Source organism: Tursiops truncatus, chromosome 14, assembly GCF_011762595.2.
Source record: "Tursiops truncatus isolate mTurTru1 chromosome 14, mTurTru1.mat.Y, whole genome shotgun sequence".
NCBI classification, from domain to species: Eukaryota; Metazoa; Chordata; class Mammalia; order Artiodactyla; family Delphinidae; genus Tursiops; species Tursiops truncatus.
In genome coordinates this window covers 4,384,860-4,405,432 of record NC_047047.1, presented here as the reverse complement: position 1 = coordinate 4,405,432, position 20,573 = coordinate 4,384,860, and the positions used below count along the sequence as shown (strand labels likewise).

General features: G+C 40.6%; 1 protein-coding gene across 5 annotated transcripts in view; it reads left to right on the top strand.

Annotated features, from left to right (window-relative positions):
* Positions 1-19,774, top strand: part of IL18R1 (interleukin 18 receptor 1) — a 40,051-nt gene extending 20,277 nt beyond the window's left edge. For 4 of the 5 annotated variants that reach the window (XM_019931255.3, XM_073790964.1, XM_073790965.1 and 1 more), the window contains 6 exons: positions 2,485-2,547; positions 6,527-6,647; positions 9,808-9,947; positions 11,975-12,136; positions 14,919-15,077; positions 17,348-19,774. In XM_019931255.3, the coding sequence (XP_019786814.2) occupies positions 2,485-2,547; positions 6,527-6,647; positions 9,808-9,947; positions 11,975-12,136; positions 14,919-15,077; positions 17,348-17,703 (1,001 nt within the window). In that variant the 3' untranslated portion in view covers positions 17,704-19,774. The remainder of the gene's footprint in view (positions 1-2,484; positions 2,548-6,526; positions 6,648-9,807; positions 9,948-11,974; positions 12,137-14,918; positions 15,078-17,347) is intronic. The other variant, XM_019931257.3, reaches the window with a different exon arrangement.
* Positions 19,775-20,573: the final 799 nt, after the last annotated feature.

Genomic DNA, 20,573 nt, shown 5'->3' with positions numbered 1-20,573 from the left:
TTGTACATGTGCTCATTACATGTCTGTTGAGTGAATTACAGGCATACCTCATTTTATTGCGTTTTGCAGATACTGCATTTTTTGCAAATTGAAGGTTTGTGGAAACCCAGCATTGAGCCAGTGTATCAGCGCCATTTTTCCAACAGCATTATTTTTAAATTAAAATACGTACATTGTTTTTTAGACATAATGCTATTGCACACTTAATAGACTGTAGTACAGTGTAAACATAACTTTTATATGTGCTGGGAAACCAAAAGAGTTGTGTGACTCGCTTTATTGTCACATTCATTTTATTGTGGTGGTCTGGACAGAACCCGCAATACCTCCAAGGTCGCTCTGTACTGAGATAGGAACAGTTTCTTCAGTCGTGCCTCATTCCACAGGAAGTCAGGACTCTTCACCATCCTGGCCCTTTTCCTTTGGATTTGGTGAAGTTTTGCCACCATTCTTTTAAAATGCGGAGCTTAGAGTTGACGCTGATGATCAGGAGGTATCGTGGCCTCTGCTGAGGGCAGCGGGACTGAGCGCCTACCTTGTCTGTGCTCACCTGTGGTCACGGAAGTAGATCTCTGCACTGTCACGTGGGGAGCATCACTGCTGTGGATCCCAGGCCTCTCAACCCACCTGGCCTCTGCCTTTTGTCTTCATCTCACTCTCTGGCTGACCTGCTGATGTCTCTCCTCCTGCAGCTGACCGTCTCTGTGCCATTTTGATCCAGGGATAGTAACTTCAGAGGTAGACGAGCCATGCCAGGGGCACACACTGAAGTGTTCTCTTCCTTCTGTTACCTTCAGTAGGATTGTACCCTTCACTTTACACCAGTTTTACAAACCCAGTACTGCTCTGGGTTCTCCATGATCTGCTTCGAGTTCTAGTAGATGGCATCCTTTCTCAAAGATGTCCTTTCATAAAGATGTCCTTTACACCTCCTCTTCCCAGGACTCCCACCAAATTCCTGAGAAAAGGAGATCGATGAAGAGAAAAATAATCAGTAGCAATTTTCTCCAGTACTCAAAACCACCTCCTGCCCCTGTGTGCTTGAAGCAACCTCTGTTCCTCTGTGCTCAGACCTGAGGGTCAGCTCCTTGTCCGGCAGCGGTTCCTCCAGCTCTTCCTGCCGACGTGAATTCTAGTCTCGCCTGGAGTCTGAATCCCAGAAGAGATTCTTACCCTGGGATTTTTGTTTTTAATTATCTATGATCTACCTCTCAGCTCATTACAAAGATAGTTGAAGATCACTGTATTTTAACTATTTTATTTAAAATTTTTATTTATCTATTTATTTTTGGCTGCACTGTACAGCTTGCGGGATCTTACTTCCCCGACCAGGGATTGAACCCGTGCCCCCTGCAGTGGAAGCACGGAGTCTTATTAACCACTGGACCTCCAGGGAAGTCCTTTACCCTGAGGTTTTGCTACACTAGTGTCTTTCTGTATCCTTGCCCACATTACTCCTCCTTTCCCTTCTTTGCTCTTCACTCTGTAGCGCGTGCTTCCTGGGAGAGCCTAGGAGGGCGTGGGTGCTGCAGGAGAGCACCTGAGTCCCCTTTAGTCCTCGTGAGCAAGCACATCTGCTGGGCGCCTGGGAGCCCCCATGAGGGAGGCACTGGACATTACTTGTAAATGCCCCAGAAGCACCGGAAGCACTTAGAAGGGGGAGTCCAGGTCATGAAGAAAGTTGCCGATGCTCATGATGGGAGCAGCAGGGACTGGACTACATACCTTGTGAATGCGGGACCACAGGGCTGTCCGTGTTCTGCAGTTATTAGCATCCTAGGTTGTGGGGTGGTCCTCAGTGGGAGGTTGCTGGGGGATTGCTTCCTTCCTCAGTGTTACTCAGTGGGGCTGAGGTAGAGCATATCTGTGTACCTCCAGTCTGGGTCAGAGGTCACTAAGGAACAGAAGTAGAACTGAGTTTACAGGGGTGGACACCCCAGCAGGACTGGGGCTAAGGTGAGGCAAGTGAGGCATCCAGGGGCACTCCTCTCACTGTCCTGCCAGGGGAGGGTCTCAGGAGGCTTCTGAGAGTAAGTGCTTTGCCTACCCTACCTGAGTCTTGACCTTGCACCCAATAAATCTATCTTGAGGAGTTGAGAGCAGATGGAAGGAAGAAAGGCAGAGCAGAAAGACATATCCCAGTGACTTTGCGTCTTCTAAGTCCTAAAAGTTTCATTGTCTCCCTGGATGAGCATCTTCTTCTGGCTTTTATCTGAAGCGGCAGAAGGCAGAGGCTGGAATTGAGGGGAGACCAAATTCAGTGTGCTTTCTCCAGTGAGGTGAGCTTTGAGTTGATGGAAAGTGAAACAATGACCAGTATTCCCTGCAACCCTTATTTAATGAAAATACATTAAATAATAAATGTAAAGTGATGACTGTTAGAATCTTGGTTACCTGGAATAATAAGGGTATTACAACAAATGTCTGTCTTAGCAAAACTCCTTGTAACACTAATGCATTTTTCTTTTCTTTTTTCACTTTCAGACAACAGTAATATAATTCCAGCTCTTCTTGGACCAAAGCTTACGCATGTTAAAGTGGAATTAGGTATATTTTGACATACGTATATTTTGGATTTGTGAATGGGGGTCATAATAGTCTTCCAAGGCTAAATCTGGTTCCTTATTGATCAACATGGTATTCATAACACATACCATGTTTACTGAAGAATATTGAAAAAGCAGGAAAACCTTGTCGTTGTTTGAATGTTGCCCTTTTTAGTAATAATTACAGTTAACAGTCTGTTCAAAAGATTATAGAAGTGCCTGTGGTTTGCAGACCTGTGGTTTTAGTCACTTTGTATGTGGCTTTCCTCTAATAGTATCTATGATCATTTTTAAATATGAAAACTCAATGAGAATACTCTGGAGAAATGATTCAAACTTATTGTGTGGTTTCAATATTTGATTAATGGGTTCACTTTGAATCAATGGACTCGACTCTGCATTTAGGGTTTGTTTAGACGGGTCTTGATGAATCGATATGTCCAGTTGAGTAATTTCTTTCAGAGGAGAAAGGACGGAAGGAAAAGAATAAATTCACGTATGCTAAACTGAGTATTGGATTAGGTAACTGAAATATGTTATTGTCTTAAATCCTGAAAGCAACTCTGAGGGGTATTGTTCCCATTTAAGCTTTGGATTAAATGACCAAAGCTCAGAAAGGTTAAGTAATTTGTCTGAAGTTAAACCCCAGGAAAGGGGCAGAGCTGGGATTCAAGTTTCTTACATTGTTTGTTTGTTGTTGATTGTCATTTGATCCTGTTGATTGTTTCCAAAGCACACACCCTTTGACTACAGATGGCCACAGTCATGTATATGACCACATATGCCCAGTGGAGCTCAGATACTTTGCCATTTGTGTTTGTGGCTTGCCTGCTTTCTAGTTTTATGGATTTCTGAACTTTATTATTTTTTCTTCTCATTTTAGGCTTAATTTGCACCTCATTTTTCCTTTGTACACCTGGAGAGTTAGAGAATTAATTTAAATTCTCCTCTCCTGTAGTGTGTGTATTTTAAGTTCTAAATTTCCCTCTAATCACTGTTTAGCTGTTTCCAACAATGTTGATATGCCATATTTTCATAACTATCCAGTTCAAAGTTTTAACTATTTAAAAAATTTTTCCTTGTGATATTTCTTTCATCTATGGATTACTTAATGTTTCTTAATTTCCAAATATGTGGAGGATTTTCCAGTTATTTTTCTGTTATTGATGTCCAGTTTAGTTCCATTATGGTCCAAGAGTATACATTGTATCATTTAAATCTTAAAATTTGCAGTAACTTACTTGGACCAGAATGTTCTAAGTGCATTTGAAACAAATGTGTATTCTGCAGATTTTAGTTTAGTCCTTCTATAAATATCAATTAGGTGAAGTTGGTTAATGGTACTCTTCAAATCATCAATATCCTTACTAATTGCCAAGAGAGATGTTAATATCTCCAGCTATGATGGTCAAGTTGTCTACGTATCCTTTAGTTCTGTCTATTTTTGCTTTATGTATGTTGAGGTTACCTTATGGGCACATACAAATTGATGCCTCTTGAATTGACACTTTAACATTATGAAATTTCTCTCTTTATCTATCATACTATCTTTTCCCAGTCCCTACTCTCTCTCATGTTAGATAGACACACCAGTTTTCTTTTGTTTGGAACTGGCATGTTTTATCTTTTTTCACATCCTTTCACTTTTAACATTTCATTGTCTTTATACACAAAATATGTCTCACATAAACTGCATATATTTGGATCTTTGTTGAAATCCAGTCTGTATGGTGTTTAGTACATTTACGTTTAATGACTTACTAATACAGTCGGTTTGAGACCGCTCGTGTTGCTGTTTACCAGTTGTCCTATGTCTTATTTCTTCCTTTTATTCTCCTTTCCTTTCAGATTAATATTTTTTATTTAATCTGTTTTGTTTTCCTCTTAGTTATGCCATTTTGTATTCTTCATTAGTAGTTCTCCTAGATTACAATATATATCCTCTTACTACAATAAGGCAAATGCACATATTAGTACGTTGACAATTTCACAGACACGTGAGAACCTCACAACAGTTAATTTCATTCATCCTCTTATCTCACTTCAAGCTACTATTTTATGTATTTCTCTCCTGCGTATGTTATAAAACTCACAATAATTTGGCATTATTATTGCTTGAAACACAAAAATTATTTTGTATTTACCCAAATGTCTGTCCTTTATTGCACTGTTCATTGCTTAATGTATGTCCTTGCTTTCATCTGGGATAATTTTTCTTTGAGAGTGAAAAATTTCCTTTGGTATTTCTTATAGCGTGGTTATGCTGGCAATAAATCCTTTTGGCTATTATTTACTTGAAAATCTCTCTACCTCCAATTTTGAAGATTTTTTTCAATAATTTCAATAATTCTAGGTTGGCAGTTTTTTCCTGCACTTTAAAGATGCCCTTCTGTTGTTCACTGGTTTCCATAGTTTCTGCTGAAAGACTGGCCTTTAGTCTTACTGTTGGTACTTTGATGTGTCGTCTTCTTCTGGCTGCTTTCAGAATTTTCTCTTTCTCTTTGATTTTGATGCATCCGGGTGTGGTGTTCTTTGCATTTATCCTGATTTGGGTCCCTCTGAGCTTCTTGAGTCTGCAAAGGATGTATTTAATTAATTTGGGAGAAATCCTCTGCCATTATGTCTGAATATTTCTTCTGCCCCTTTCTTCTCTCCTCTCCTGGGCCTCCAATTACATGTATTATGCTCTTGTTTTGTTATTTTTATTTTTTTCCCTTCTGTACTTTAGTTTTGATCTTGGCCTGTAATCAGCCTTAGCAATCCTGACTTCTTTTATGCTCAGACTCTGTTAAAACCATTGAGTTCTTAAATTCACGTTTTTTTCAGTTATCAATTGCTCATTTGATTCTTTTAAAATAGGTTACTCTTCTTTGTTGAAAACATCCATCTTTTCATCTACTTGTCCATCTTTTCCTCTGTTTTCTTTAACCTATTTATATTAGTTATTTCATACTCTTTATCTGCCAAGTCAGGCATTTGGATCGTCTTTGGGTCAACTTCTATTACCTATTTTTTCTATTGATTACTGTCCCCTTTTCTTGACCTTTGTATGTCTCTCTTTGTTGTTGTTGTTTGTTGTTGTTGATCTTTCTGTATCTAAAACAACCAAGGTGAATGAAGTTTGTATTACTTTTCCCTAAGAGTGTTTGCCTTTTCTTTGTTAGGCAGATAATGTGAGGGTTTGATCATCTCAATCCAGTCAGGAATTGAGCTGAGCAGTAGCTAGGATGCAGGTTTGTTGGATTTAACCGGCTTTTCATCTCTTATGGCTGGGGGGAGACTCCAGTCACGTGTGTGTTGTCCTCCAGTGGGACTTACTCTGCTAAGTACCATGAGACTGCAGGAGAAATCATTAGGCCTTTCCAGCCTCCTATGCTGCGCAAGCCCTTAGCAATAATCCTGTGAGCCCATGTGGCTGTCAGCATCTCCACTGGACTCTCTTTTCTCCATGAGGTTCCCTCTATTTTGTACAAACCAAAGCAAATTCCTTCAAGGAGTAAAATGGTGGCTATCTCCGCTCACCCTGGAAGGACTTTATTCCTGACTGTAGTTTCAGTTCATCTGTTTCTCTTTGTTTTCCCTGCACTTTGATGTCTTTAATTTTTAGCGAATTTAATTTTTTTTGTTGTTTTGTATCCATTTTGTTTTTCCAGAAGTTGCAGTGGATATGTAGGCCTGACACTACCTATTAGACTATAGGTTGAAAAGAAAGTCCACTGGCCATCCTAAGTTTTAATAATTGATTTAGACATAAACATTTGAAGAGTAGCCAGTTCATAGTTTGGTGATGACTTGTAATTGCAACCTAATTTCTCTGATTTATAATTTTTTTTTAATTGGAAAACAAGGCATTTTTTTCCTTAGATGCAGCTCTATACTGTCGTTGTATATTAGGTTAATATACATTGGCTGTATTAATTTCAACCTTTGAGAAACCTGAGTTTCTAAAATCTGAACATCGGTTGTCAACTTCTACCTAGGAAAAGATGTACAGCTCAACTGCTCTGCCTTGCTGAATGAAAAGGACGTGATTTACTGGAACATCTGGAAAAAAAATGGAAAAGATCCTAATGTACACGAAGAGGAAGGGACAAGAATCAGGTATGAATATGTGATATATGTAATACATATCATGATATACAAAAATCATATAGTATCATATATATATGAGATAAAAACACCAGACTCCTGAATGGCTGACAGGATGCTTGAGATGAGTTTAACTTATAACTTACATATTTTATAATTCGCATACTCAAGGCTGACGCATTATGCAGAAATTTATTGCTGAGACCTAAATTAGAAAAAGAAGGTCAGGGCTTCCCGGGTGACGCAGTGGTTGAGAGTCCGCCTGCCGATGCAGGGGACGTGGGTTCGTGCCCCGGTCCGGGAAGATCCCACATGCCACGGAGCAGCTGGGCCCGTGAGCCATGGCCGCTGAGCCTGCGTGTCTGGAGCCTGTGCTCCGCAACGGGAGAGGCCACAACAGTGAGAGGCCCGCGTACTGCAAAAAAAAAGAAAAAGAAAAAGAAGGTCAATGAGGCTTTTTAGCATCGCCTTACAGAAGTAGCTTTTGGTCAGTCAGGATCTGATGGGGTGGGGACTTTACCTAAGCATCTTATAAAAGAGCGATTACCTAGGCCACTGTCATTTGAATTTTGAAAATTGTGTTAAATGCTTTGTTTTTACTAGTGTACCAGAGAAAAGACCAGGTCAGGAGCCTGGGACACATACAAGTTATTGCGGGCCCCTTGTGTGCAGTAGACGTGCCTAGCTGTGTTGCCCACGTGTCACTGTGGGGCCCGCTGGGTATCCATAGGTGACAAAGCACGTCATCAGTTCCTTTCCCTGAGGACCCTGGGGGCAGCCCTGGACACAGGTAGGCCATCCGTCTATGGCTACCTGTCCAGATCTATGCCCTGTACTTGGCTTGCACAGACAGCTTTCTTTGTTCTGATTGTTGAAAAGAATTCATTATAAGATACTTGAGAATTACCAGAAATCACAAAGAGAGAAACAGCCCTCTGAAGACAGCTTTGTGTGTGTGGCAGGGGGAGTGGGGTGGGTGGATTTCTTTGCTGGGCGTGAGATATGCTGACACAGACACTGCTTCCAGCTCTTTAGAGATAGTTCAGAGCTTGTTTTTAGAACATTCCTTACAGGGATTATCTTTCTTAAAGGTGAGAAGTGAGGAATTTTCTCGAGTCCAGAAGGGTCCCCAAAGATTGTCAGATGCCAGTGATGACCCGAGAAAATACTAATTTAAATGACCAGTCTCCTGCCCTGTGACATCGTTGTTGGTCCATTGCCACTGATCGTAATTATGACGGCACTCTCCTGTCAGAGTCCATTCATGGAAACTAGAAACACACGAAGAACAGCTAGAAAACGCAAACAGGGCAATGGTTAGATATAAATATCTAGGAGGCAGAGTTGGTGCAAAAATTTCCAAATGCCGTCTAGTTTAAATAGCCTATATTAAGGAGTGGTTATACTTATTAAAACAAAACATGCTAAGCCTGTGGCCATTACAATGTTTCTGAATGGCTTTGGGTCATTACTGTCGTTATTAAGGTAACTATACACTCAGGTTCTAGGGAGTAGTGGTCCGAAGGTGTCTGTCACCTTAGCTGCACTTGTGAGGTTTTTTTTATCCCCTCGCCCAGAGCCGGGTGCGTGATTAGTGCTCATGGAGTGTTGGCTCAGCTGGATTGCGTGGCTATCCTGCCACTTTATCTTGTCCTCAGTGTCTGTCCCCCACCGGATTCCTGCATTTCCTCCTTCTCATGATCCATTGTTAATCTCTGGAGGCACAGAAGACCAATTCACCAAACTTACTAGAAGCGGAGCTTCAGCTAAACTAAGGGCTTAAGCGAGGCTAAACCTTTCTTTATACTGGGCGCATGAACTTATGTCATCTATTTTGGCTTCTCAGTGGGTTTTTTTTAACTTTCTTTGTGGATTTTACATTGATGTTAGAGGGTTGATATTTCTGGGTGGGTGACTTCTGTACAGATGTATGACTTCTCTTCTAAAATGCATGTGAGACAGTTAGAGGCTACAGTGGGTACCACATCCAGCTGCGGGGGGCCTGCCGGGTGAGCGACTACACCTGGGAGTGCTGGCTGACGGCGCACCTTCAGAGCCTGCCCCTAGCAGGAGGCAGGCGCCAAGAGCATGTGCCCTGCATCAGGGACAGGGTGGCTTGAGTCCTTTTAGTAGAGAAAGAGAGCTGGCCGCTCCTGGTGACCTCCGGTCATTTTCTGACACTCACTGAGCAGCTTAATTGGCATTTCTCATGTGCTTGGGGGTGTCTGAGAATAGTGGTTTTAATTTATTTTAAATGCTGAACAAAAGAAGAGTGGTCGTTAGGACTGCTAGGACACACTTGATACGAATCTGCGTCTGTATTAACGATCCGCGGCATCGTCACAGCTGGTGGAGACTTCACAGTGGGAGGAATGCTGAGTCGTCAGGACAGGAGGAACGGGGGAAAACGCAGACACACCTGGGAGATACTGAGGGTTCAGTTCCAGACCACCACAGTAAAGCAAATATCACAATAAAGCAAGTCACGTGAATGTTTTGATTTCCCCATGCATATAAAAGTTATGTTTACACTATACTGTAGTCTATTAAGTGTGCAATAGCGTTGCATCTTAAAAAATGATGTACATACCTTAATTAAAAATACTTTATTGCTAAAAAAAAATACTTTATTGCTAAAATAAATGCCCAAACCATTATGATAGTAACATCCAAGACCACTGATCACAGATCCCCTTAACAAATACAATGATAATGAAAAAATGTGAATGTGACACAGAAACATAAAGTGAGCAAATGCTGTTGGGAAAATGGCACCAAAAGACTTGCTTGAGACCCTGTTGCCACAAACATTCAATTTGTAAAAAGTGCGGTATCTGCGAAGCATAATAAAGCAAAACTCAGTAAAGTGAAGTGTGCCTGTAATTGAGAGAGAGAATATTTTCTTGTGTTTTCAACTGAGCATCGTTACCTCCCAGGCATTTTGATTTTAGGCAGTTTGCAGCGCCGTCCCCAGATGGTCTCAGGAGGGCTGAGACCCCCGGGGACCAGGAGGCTCCCACTTGAAGAGAGCCCACCAGAAGGGGACGATTCCCTGGAGTCCACAGAGCCGTGTCTTTGTGCAGATGTATTTGCACATACAAATTCCTCTTTCATGGGTAACGTGTTGGCAATGACACAAAGCCTATTGCTAAACCATTTTCCTCTCTTACAGGACTTCAGAAGGCAAATGGCTTGCTTCAAAAATACTGAGAATTGAGACTGTTAATGAAAACAATCTGAACTTTTCATATAATTGCACTGCAGCCAGCGAGGGAGGCATAGACACCAAAAGCTTCATCTTATTGAAAAAAGGTGTGAGAAATTTTATCTTTGGCAGTTTGTGGAAACCTAGAATGTAGCAGCTGAGAGACCTGTCGTCGCTCATCACTTCCTCATCTTACACACCAGGAACCAAGCTCCTGAGAGGTGAAGGGTTTGCCCTGTGTCACAGGCGTTCAGTGGCAGAGCTGGTGCTCAGCCCTTGCTGCAATCCCCTGTGCCCTGATTCCAAGCAGAGAATGAAAACCTCAAGCATATTCTTCTGCTCTCAAACATATTCCAATCCTCTGTAGCAACCAGGGGCCCAGAGCGGGGAGGTAGGTAGAGCTCAGGGTTGGTGAGTCACAGGGGAGGTGGTCCGGGCAGCTCTGGCCCACTCTGAACAACAGGAGGAAAGTTTGCTGCTCCGTGTAGGATGAGACCAGTGGTCCAGGAGTAATTGCTGCCTCCACCCTACCTTAGCTGGGCCCTGGGCACAGGGGCCCTTGGGTGTGGTCTTTCGTTCAACAAAGACTCACTTAGGCTTCCCTCTCTTGGGATAGTCCCTGGACTTGGCAAGTGGACAGTTAGTTGATGGCTCTGATCACTGGACTCAGAGTTTTTCAGTGCCCACCTGATGGAGGGCATCCTCCACCGAAACAGTCCAACCGAGGGCCACAGACTCAGGAGCTGCTCAGAAGTCGTGCTGTAAACTGTCCTAGATCAACGCGTGGCTGTGCTCTCTCTACCATAGATGTTTCTACCCTGATCATTTTTTCCTTCTGCTGGGCTCACAAATGTCGTGTGGGGCATAGGGTCTTTGACTCCACCATTATCCCTGGAGGAGTGTGTGGGCCAACGTGAGAGTGGTATTTGTGCGGCACAGTCATAGATATGCAAGCCTTTCAGAGATGCAGGAACCCCAGGGGCTGGCTTTATTCAGAGTTCACTTACCAAGCAACGATGGTTGCTTACTTACATCCTAATAATTAATTTTACCGGAAAGATAATCCCTCAAATTGTGTCACGATGGCAAGAGTTTTATGTATGTTTGCTCTTTTTGACCTAGAAACCCCACCTCCATTAGAATCTACTCTAGGGAAATAATCAGAAACATAGACAAGGATTTATGCCTGTGTTCATTGCAGCATTCTGTATATTTATGAAAAATTGCAGTCGATCTAAATACTGAGATAATAGGAATTATAATTTTAAAGACCTAGAGAAATGCTTCTAATATAATGTTAAGAAATAAAGAGTGACCACCAGATGGTTCCAACTAAGTAAATGTTTTCAGGGAAAAAACAAAACCTGGAAGGAAATGTACTAGCCTGTTGGCGGTGGCCGTTGCCACACTGTGGGATGGTTATTAAATAATTATTCTATCCTTTATACTCCTCTGTGGTATCTCATGTTGTCCACAATGAGCATAAACTGAATCAATCTAGGAAACGTAATTTTTTTCTCAAAGGACACTTTCATATAAAAATATACAAAAATTCTCAGAGCTGAGCGCCAGGCACTGTGTCAACTACTTATGTGTAATATTTAACCCTCCTCCAAAACAGCAACCCTGTAAGTGAAGGAGAAAATATCACTAGCTTGATAGCTGTATTATGTGTACAGATGAAATACTAAGAGTTTAGGGCATCAGTGACTTTCCCTAGGATACAAAGTAGATGATGGAGCCAGGCTGGAGCCCACACAGACTCAGCTCAGTGCTTGCTCTCTTAAGGTTCTGCGCCTCCATCTATGTTCCCAAGCCGCTAGCTGAGGTTTCGGTGTGGGCCCCTCTGAATCTCATCCTAGTGTCTTATCATCCTAGAGATCCAACTTCCAAAAGTGTGGACAGACTACATCGTAATGCTTTCAGTTCACGTCTCTGAATACCCTTGTACACATTTTTATGGAGCAGAGCGGTCACCACTGGAGACTAAAGGCAGGACTGCAGAGTAACTCAGTGGAATGTGTTGGGTAGACAAGTAGATTTGTGTTAAAGGTGAAAGCTGACCACCACAGAGTGATGGAGAAAGATGCTGGTGAAATTTCTCTAGTTTTTCTCATTTTCTTTTTCTTTCTAGAAGACCCAGTTGACATCCCCGGCCACATCTTCACTAGAGGAATGATCGTAGCTGTTTTGATCTCAGTGGTCATTGTGTGCCTAGTGACCGTGTGTGCCATTTATAGAGTTGACTTGGTTCTATTTTATAGGCATTTCTTGGGAAGAGATGAAACCTTAACAGGTAACGAATGTTGTCATGCTGGGATTTCTTATTTTACAGTTTTATTAAGAAGCTATATAAATAAACGTTAATCTTCACCTCATTTTGATTATATTGTAGACATATTGGCGGTAGAAGTTTTCCATAAGAAAAATTGATCTGAACAAAGCGTCTGTTGTGAATGTTGTCTGGGCCACTTTTTCTTGTGCTTATCTGTTGCTAAAAGTTGTTCTCTAATTGTTTCATGCATGTGTGTCGTGTCCTTCTAAATGCCCTGTGAGATGGTTAGGCCCAGGGACTGTGTGTCTGAATGTCATTGCTCACACGCCATCTGGTGCCTTTACAAAGTTCACACTCAATAAAGGTCATTTAAATTGAATTGAATTGGGAATGCCCTGACTGTCCAGTGCTTAAGACTCTTGTGCTTCCAGTGCAGGGGCACGGGTTCAATCCCTGGTCAGGGAACAAAGATCCCATGTGCCACGCGGCAAGGCCAGAAAAATAAAGAATTGTATTATGGTTCATTATTTTAACCTGGCAAAGGAGGCTGCGTGATGTACTTGTAAGAACCTTGAAGTGCACACCAAATGACCTGAGTTCCAGTCCCCTTGATCTGCCACTTTTCATCTACTCCAGCTTCTATCTGGCGACTGTCTCAGTTTCTCTATTTTTGCAGGTGACTAGAAGTCCTCAAGATTCGAAATAGCTACCAAATTTTAAAAAATAAATCTAATCCATTGCACTTGCTTTTGTTTCCGTGTGTGTGTGTGTGTGTGTGTGTGTGTGTGTGTGTGTGTGTGTGTGTGTAGGACATACGTAGTTCAAACACCAAAAGTCTCAGAAATTATACATGTATACTTGTCCCGTGCCTGTTTCCCACCCCATCCCACATTGATGTACATCCAAACCAATATGAATAGAGAATCTTATTTCACTCCTGTTTAAAAGACAAATCTTGGCATGCTATGTGCCCTATTCTGAACTTTGCTGTACTATACCTTGGATACCCTTCCATATTAGTTTATAAAATCTCTCATTTTTTAGGGTTGCACAGTGTTTTATTTCTGTGGATGTATTATTGTTTATTTAGTCACCGTGTGATGGACGTTTGGGTTGCTTAAGACCTTTTGTTACTGCAGAAATGACGTGGCGGATAACTTTTGTACAGTTATTGTTTCACATGTGTGCAGTGTAACTGAAGGAAAAATTCCCTAACGTGGAATTACTAGAAGTGCAGAGGTGGATATAGTTGTTATTTTGATTGATATTACCAATTTGCGCTCCATATTTCTCTACTGCCTACCACCTTCAAAGGACGGGAGTACATTTTTTTCTCATAGCCTTACCCACAACCTTTTGGATATTTGCCAATCTGATAGATAAAATCTGAGGGGTATCGAAGTGTAGTTTTCACTTGCATTTTGCTTACTGTGCAAAAGTATGAGCCGCTTCTCATGTGTTTAAGACCCATTTGTATTTCCTTTCTCAAAGTACCCATTCATATTCTTTGCCCATGCTTCTACTGGGTTGTTGACTTTTTTTTTGCTAGCTTATTTTTAGCAGCTATTTACATTTTAGGGAGGTTAGCCTATTGTCTATAATCTAAAATGCAAATATTATTCCCAGGTTGTTGATCGTGGTGTGCTTTTGACTTTCTTGATAGTGGTGTGCTACATGGAAGACTTTTTAATGTGCAGGCATACCTTGAAGATACTGCGGGTTCAGTTTCAGACCACTGCATAAAGCTAATATCGCAATAAAGTTAGTAACACGAATTTTTTGGTTTCCCAGTGCATATAAAAAATATGTTTACACCATAGGGTAGTGTATCAAGTGTAAAATAGAATTATGCCTAAAAAACAATGTATATACCATAACTTAAAAATACTTTGTTGCTAAAAATTGCTAGAAGTTATTTGAACCTTCAGGAAGTCATAATCTTTTTGTAGGGTCTTTGTTCGAGGGTCTGGCCTCGATGTTGATGGCTACTGACTGATCAGGGTGGTGGCCTCTGAAGGTTGGAGTGGCTGTGGGGATTTTTAAAAGTAAGACAACAGTGAAATTTGCTGCATCGATTGACTCTTCCTTTCACAAATGATTTCTCTGTAGCATGGGATGCTGTTTGATAGCATTTTTCCCATGGTAGACCTTCTTCCAAAACTGGAGTCAGTCCTCTCAAACCCTGCTGCTGCTTTATCAACTAACTTTATGTAATATTCTGAGTCCTTTGTTGTCAGGTCAACAATCTTCACAGTATCTTCACCAGGAGTAGATTCCATCTCAGGAAAACATTTTCTTTGCTCATCCGTTGAAAGTTTCATCGTGCAATTAAGTCACATCTTCAGGCTCCACTTCTAATTCTAGTTCTCTTGCTGTTTCCATCATAGCTACAGTTACCTCTCCCATGAAGTCTTGAACCCCTCAAAGTCATAAAGTAATTTTCATATTTTTCCTTTGAGTTTATATAGATTTATTATTCACATTTACAAGTTCTAATTTACTAATATAAAAATAACGAAGTTAATTCACTTTGAGCTAAATTTGTCATTAAGTTATAGAATTATTTGTTTTCTATGAAAAATATTTTATTCTTTTATTTAAGAGCTTCATTGAGGTATGATCAATATACAACGAACTACACATATTTAATGCACACTGTTCGATGCATTTAGAGGTGAGGATGCTATATTTAGCTCTTCTTTTTCAATGATTCTGTTCCCATTTTTCAGAACTTTCGCTCAAATTTGTACTTAAATAAACCCTTATTTTCACACTAATTAAAAGAGTCAACTTTATCTCCTAGATGGGAAAACGTACGATGCTTTTGTGTCTTACCTAAAAGAATGTCGGCCCGAGAACGGAGAGGAGCACACCTTTGCTGTGGAGATTTTGCCCAGGGTGTTGGAGAAGCATTTTGGGTATAAGTTATGCATATTTGAACGGGATGTGGTGCCTGGAAGAGGTAAGAAAGGAAATATCAGATAGAAAACTAGTGGAGTTTTCATCTTTAACTTCATCTTTACTTTTAGAAGATGAAGAGCTTAGCCTTACAGAAGGCTATTCTGCTTGCTTAAAAACAAACAAATGAAGTAGTCCTCTAAACCAGAAATAACCAGCTAAATCAATACAAGCAGTAGTGAGAAGATGAGAAGATTGCACTGTTTCCAAAAATGGCCTCTTGGGGACCTGGTCTCTTCACCTGGCTTCACAGTTCTCTGAGTCTTGGAGAAAGGAAGTGGGCATTCCATTCTCAGAAGCAGGTCCAGAATCATTATCATGAGGCATTTATCTAGAAATACCCCACAGTAAGAATACCTCTTTTGATGATATTTTGTACAGCAGAACCAGTTCTTAATTTAATATGTGATCCTTTGGACTATAAAACAGGTTAATTCTTACCAGAAAATGTTTCTTCTTTATCGCGTTAACATTGGTGAGAAAATTGAAGTAGAAATTAGGACTGATGGCAAAGGATGAATAAAAGGAGATTGGTGGTTCCTAGAATAATTTAGTTGTGAAATTTTATTTTTTAATTAATATGTGAATACAAATGTCTATAACACATATATTGAAGTATATTACAGTCAAAATCAAAGAAATTTAGTAACATTTCCATGTTTTCTCTGAAAGTCCTGCAGAGCTTTGAAGTCTTCCAGAGATTTGGAATCTGGTGTCAAATTATGTTGGATGCTGACGCATCACAGATGATGCAATACAGATGTCTTCATAGTTACCATCACTCATTCATTCATCCAACATTTACTGAGCACCATCCTTGTGCCAAATTCTAAGCTGGGCATTTAGGACAGAGTAGGAAATAAGAAACAGTTGTGTTTTTTTTTTTTTTTCCTCCTGGGTTACAAATTAAGAAGGGAAAATATTACAAATCAGAAATAGAGAATACTTTTTAGTAATAGATAACTTCTCAAAAGGAATAATATGCCAAATTGTCAGATGCATTCAATACTGTGATATTTTTGTGCATCACTCTTTGTATCTAAGAAGACATTCTGTCACGTACAAAGTATTTCTGCTTGACTTTACATCGATTACATCAATTTTATTATATTGGGGTTGGCCCAAAAGTTCATTTGGGTTTCTCCGGAAGATGTTACAGAAAAAGCCAAAAGAACTTTTGGGCCAACCCAATATTTCCATTATTTTTCTAGGAGTCATTTTAAAAACAGATTTCTTCTTAGTTTTTAAATAAAAATAAAGAATGTTTGTATATTTGATATGATTAGTTTTGGCTAAGAACTCTATCTGAGGAGGGCTAGAGGTCTAGAACCTGCTAGAGGTCTTGGCAGTGTTCCATCCACAGGTCAGGTCCTGCCTGCCACTCTTATTGAAACATCTCTACACATATGTTCATGTGTGGTCTGTGGCTGCTTTTGAGTTACAACAGCAGAGTTGAGTAGCTGTGACAAAGACTGTATGACCCACAAAGGCTAAAATATTTACCACCTGGCCCCTTTACAGGAAAAAATTTAGCAACCTGCAGTCTAGAATAATGGCAGGATTTTGTAAAAAAATTTTTAATTCAAATTTTACCATGTTCCACCATCCATGTAAAGAGGCAAGATAGTGGAATGTTTAGGAACATACACTCCAGAACCAGACCACTTGGGTTCAGATTCTGGTTCTGCCATTTACTAGCCACGTGACTCTGGGCAAGTTACTTAACCACTCTGCTTTGGCTTCTTCATCTGTAAAATGGGGGTGATCACAATACTTTCTTCATAGGGTCATTATGATGATTAAATGAGTTAATATACATAAAATATTTAGAAGAAGGTATGGCACAGAAAAAGTGCCAAGTAGGTATTCATTATATCATTGTGTAGATGATTGCTTTTTTAATAGGCATATAAAGTTGAGAATTAATGGTTTATCTCAGAGAAAAACTTACTAGTGAATTTGAGTTAATACAAAATAGGACTGTGCAAAATGATTTTTTTTTTTTTTTTTTTGCGGTACACGGGCCTCTCACTGCTGTGGCCTCTTCTGTTGCGGAGCACAGTCTCCGGACGCGCAGGCTCAGCGGCCATGGCTCACGGGCCCAGCCGCTCTGCGGCACGTGGGATCTTCCTGGACCGGGGCACGAACCCGCATCCCCTGCATCGGCAGGCGGACTCTCAACCACTGCGCCACCAGGGAAGCCCTGTGCAAAATGATTTTAATCTCATGCCCACCCTTTCAGTTTTCTTAATCTGCCACTTCTCGTATTTTCAGCTGTTGTTGATGAAATCCATTCATTGATAGAGAAAAGCCGAAGACTGATAATTGTCCTGAGTAAAAGTTATATGTCTAATGAAGTCAGGTATGAACTTGAAAGTGGACTCCATGAAGCACTAGTGGAAAGGAAAATTAAAATCATCTTAATTGAATTTACACCAATCGGTGACTTCACCTTCTTGCCTCAATCACTGAAGCTTTTGAAATCCCACAGAGTTCTGAAGTGGCAGGCTGATAAGTCTCTGTCTTATAACTCAAGGTTCTGGAAGAATCTTCTTTATCTGATGCCCGCAAAAGCAGTCAAACCATATAGAGAAGAAGCAGAAGTCTTGCCTGTTTTTTCGCAGCCCTGATCTTCAGAAAAGCTGAGCAGAAGAAAGAACTCTTGACACTCTGGGGACTGAGTGTATGAGCTTGTTGATAATGAAGGGCATTATTCAAATATTTAACTCTACTCTGTGAATGTCCTAGTCACAGTCTGAAGATGAAACTTGTCATTAGGTTGCCGGGGATAAGACTAAACATTGAGCTATAGTCGTGGGCTCTCAGAAGACCCTGGAATTCAACAGAAATGGGTCTCCTGTTTCTCCCTCTTCCATAACTGGATGCAGGCACTCTGCTCAATCCCATTCAGCAACTGTGAGACTGCACACGGTGCAGAATAACTTAGGCCTTAAAATAAGGACACGTCTTTAAGAGATTTTTAATGCTAACAATTGAACTGAAGGATTTTAAGTTCACAAAGTCGCATTTCTCTATGAGCCAGTAGGTGACACAGGAACTGGAATGGTGCCTTCACGAACCCACAATAGCTCCCTACCTCTAAACACCTCTGACAGTGCCTGGGATGCGGGGTGCAGGGTGGGGCTCTGGGAGAACCGACAGGGCTGCGAGCAGAGCAGGGAGCGAGGTGTGAGCTGCTGTAACAGGGCCTCAGCCTCAGAGCACGTGCATTAATGTATCCTGGCTACAGCTGCAGACCTACAGTTCTTGAAACCCCACTAAGATGCTGCAGAGGGCTTGCTTAATTGGACCTATTTGTGGGAACTTCTTAAAAAGAACTCAAAACAACTTTTTAATCTTTCATGCCAGACACAAGTTTTAATGCAAATAATTTTCTGGGTCCTTCCAAAAAATGGTCTAAAACATTTGTTGATTCTGCATAAAGGTTTAGACACAGGATGGGTGCCAGATCAGATGAGTTATTCAACAGCCAAAAAAGGATGGTTACTTGCTTGATTTTTAAAAGGCGACAGATTTTAAATGCCCTTTGGGTGGAGGCAGCATGGCAGCCAAGACACTTGAGCTCAAATCCCGGGTTTACCACTTCCTCTGTGATCTCCGGAAACTCTTCTAACTCATCTGTGATGCAGTTTCCTCATCTGTAACATTAGAATTTATAAGAACTGTACAGGGGGACTAAGTGAATAAATACAAATGAAGCTCTTACAACAGTTCTTGACACAAACTTAACGCTCAATAAGTGTTGGTATTGCTACGTTTGTTATTGTTATTAGTTATCACCTAGGTCAGTTATTTAGCGGTGGAAAGAGAACAAGATCTGGAAAGGAAGGCAGTTTTGACTTGAGGTGATTCATTCTTACAGAGAGGCATAGAGGAGCAGCACATCAGCATATCTGCATTGGACGTCTGCAACTTTTCACATTGGAAGACATATATCTGTCTCCTTAGTACTGGGCCTTCTTGACGGCCTCAGAGGTCTGTTCATGAAAGTCACTGAGTGAGTGATAAATAGCGTGCAGCCTTACAGAGAAAGGAAAGAGCTGGGTAAGTTTGGAAGGCTGGTTAGAAGATATGGGTGTGGCATGAATGTTCCAGAAAAATTTAAAGCAGAGACTGTTTAAAACAGCTGTGGTACTACTCTATATAAAGTAGATAATCAACAAGGACCTACCGTATAGCACAGGGAACTCTACTGAATGTTCTGTAATAACCTATATGGGAAAAGGGTCTAAAAAAGAACGGATCAGGTGAATCACTTTGCTGTACACCTGAAACTAACAGAACATTGTAAATCAACTATACTCCAATATGAAATAAAAAAAAAATAAAATCAGGCAACTTAAATAATAAAACAGCTGTGGTAGATACTACTGAAAATCAAAGAAAAATGAGATTTTCATCAGATTTTCAGTATAAGAAAGTGGTCTAATTTTTGTAGCACTTAAAATTTTGCGTGCTAGTTGGATGGCTAAAAAAAGTAAAGGAATTTAATTACTAAGAAGATTTATATGTGAAAATATATGGTCGTGAGAAATTTTATTGCTATCATCATAGTCTCTAATAGAATGATCTGCTTTTCTTTTTTATTATGTATGATTTAAATACATTAAATGTATTTTGTATTAAATATGTTAAATGTATACAGTAAATATATGCTTTAAAATACATTAATGAACCATTGGTCTCGTGCCTTTATTTTTGAAAAATCTCGACATCTTTTTCACTTAGTTTAAAATTTCAGGGGCTTCCCTGGTGGCACAGTGGTTGGGAGTCCGCCTGCCGATGCAGGGGACACAGGTTCGTGCCCCGGTCCGGGAAGATCCCACATGCCGCGGAGTGGCTGGGCCCATGAGCCATGGCCACTGGGCCTGTGCGTCTGGAGCCTGTGCTCCGCAAAGCGAGAGGCCACAGCGGTGAGAGGCCTGCGTACCGCAAAAAAAAAAAAAAAAAAAAAAAAAAAAATTTCAATCCCTCAGTCTCAACATAGATTCCCACCTTTTAAAATGAGATATGGGTCATTCAAAATGAATGCTTGGATCTATCTTTTCTTATGTCAAATTACTTCGTACCTACCTTCTTTAAAATCCATCCAGGAGCAAAAGAAGAATTCCATTCCCTCTCACAAGGCCACCCAATATCCAGCACAAATATTAGGTCTTCACGTGCCGGTTAACTCATGTGCATATTTTAAAATTTAAATGCCAAGCATTTCCAATCAGGACCAGTACCTAACTTTTATTGATAGAATAATGTCATTCTCTTCTATGACTTCAAATGTCCTTACACTGTGGAGTCCATTTCAGAGAATCAGTGAACAACCAGCTGTCTAAGATGTATAAAGAAACAACCCATGTATGTCTATTATATGCTGGAAACATTTATTAAATTCGAGTTATACTCTCGTAAAGCAGAGAGAGACCTTATTACCCACATATTCTAAACCCAGGAACCTGAGACATGGTCTGTCCAGGGACTTGAC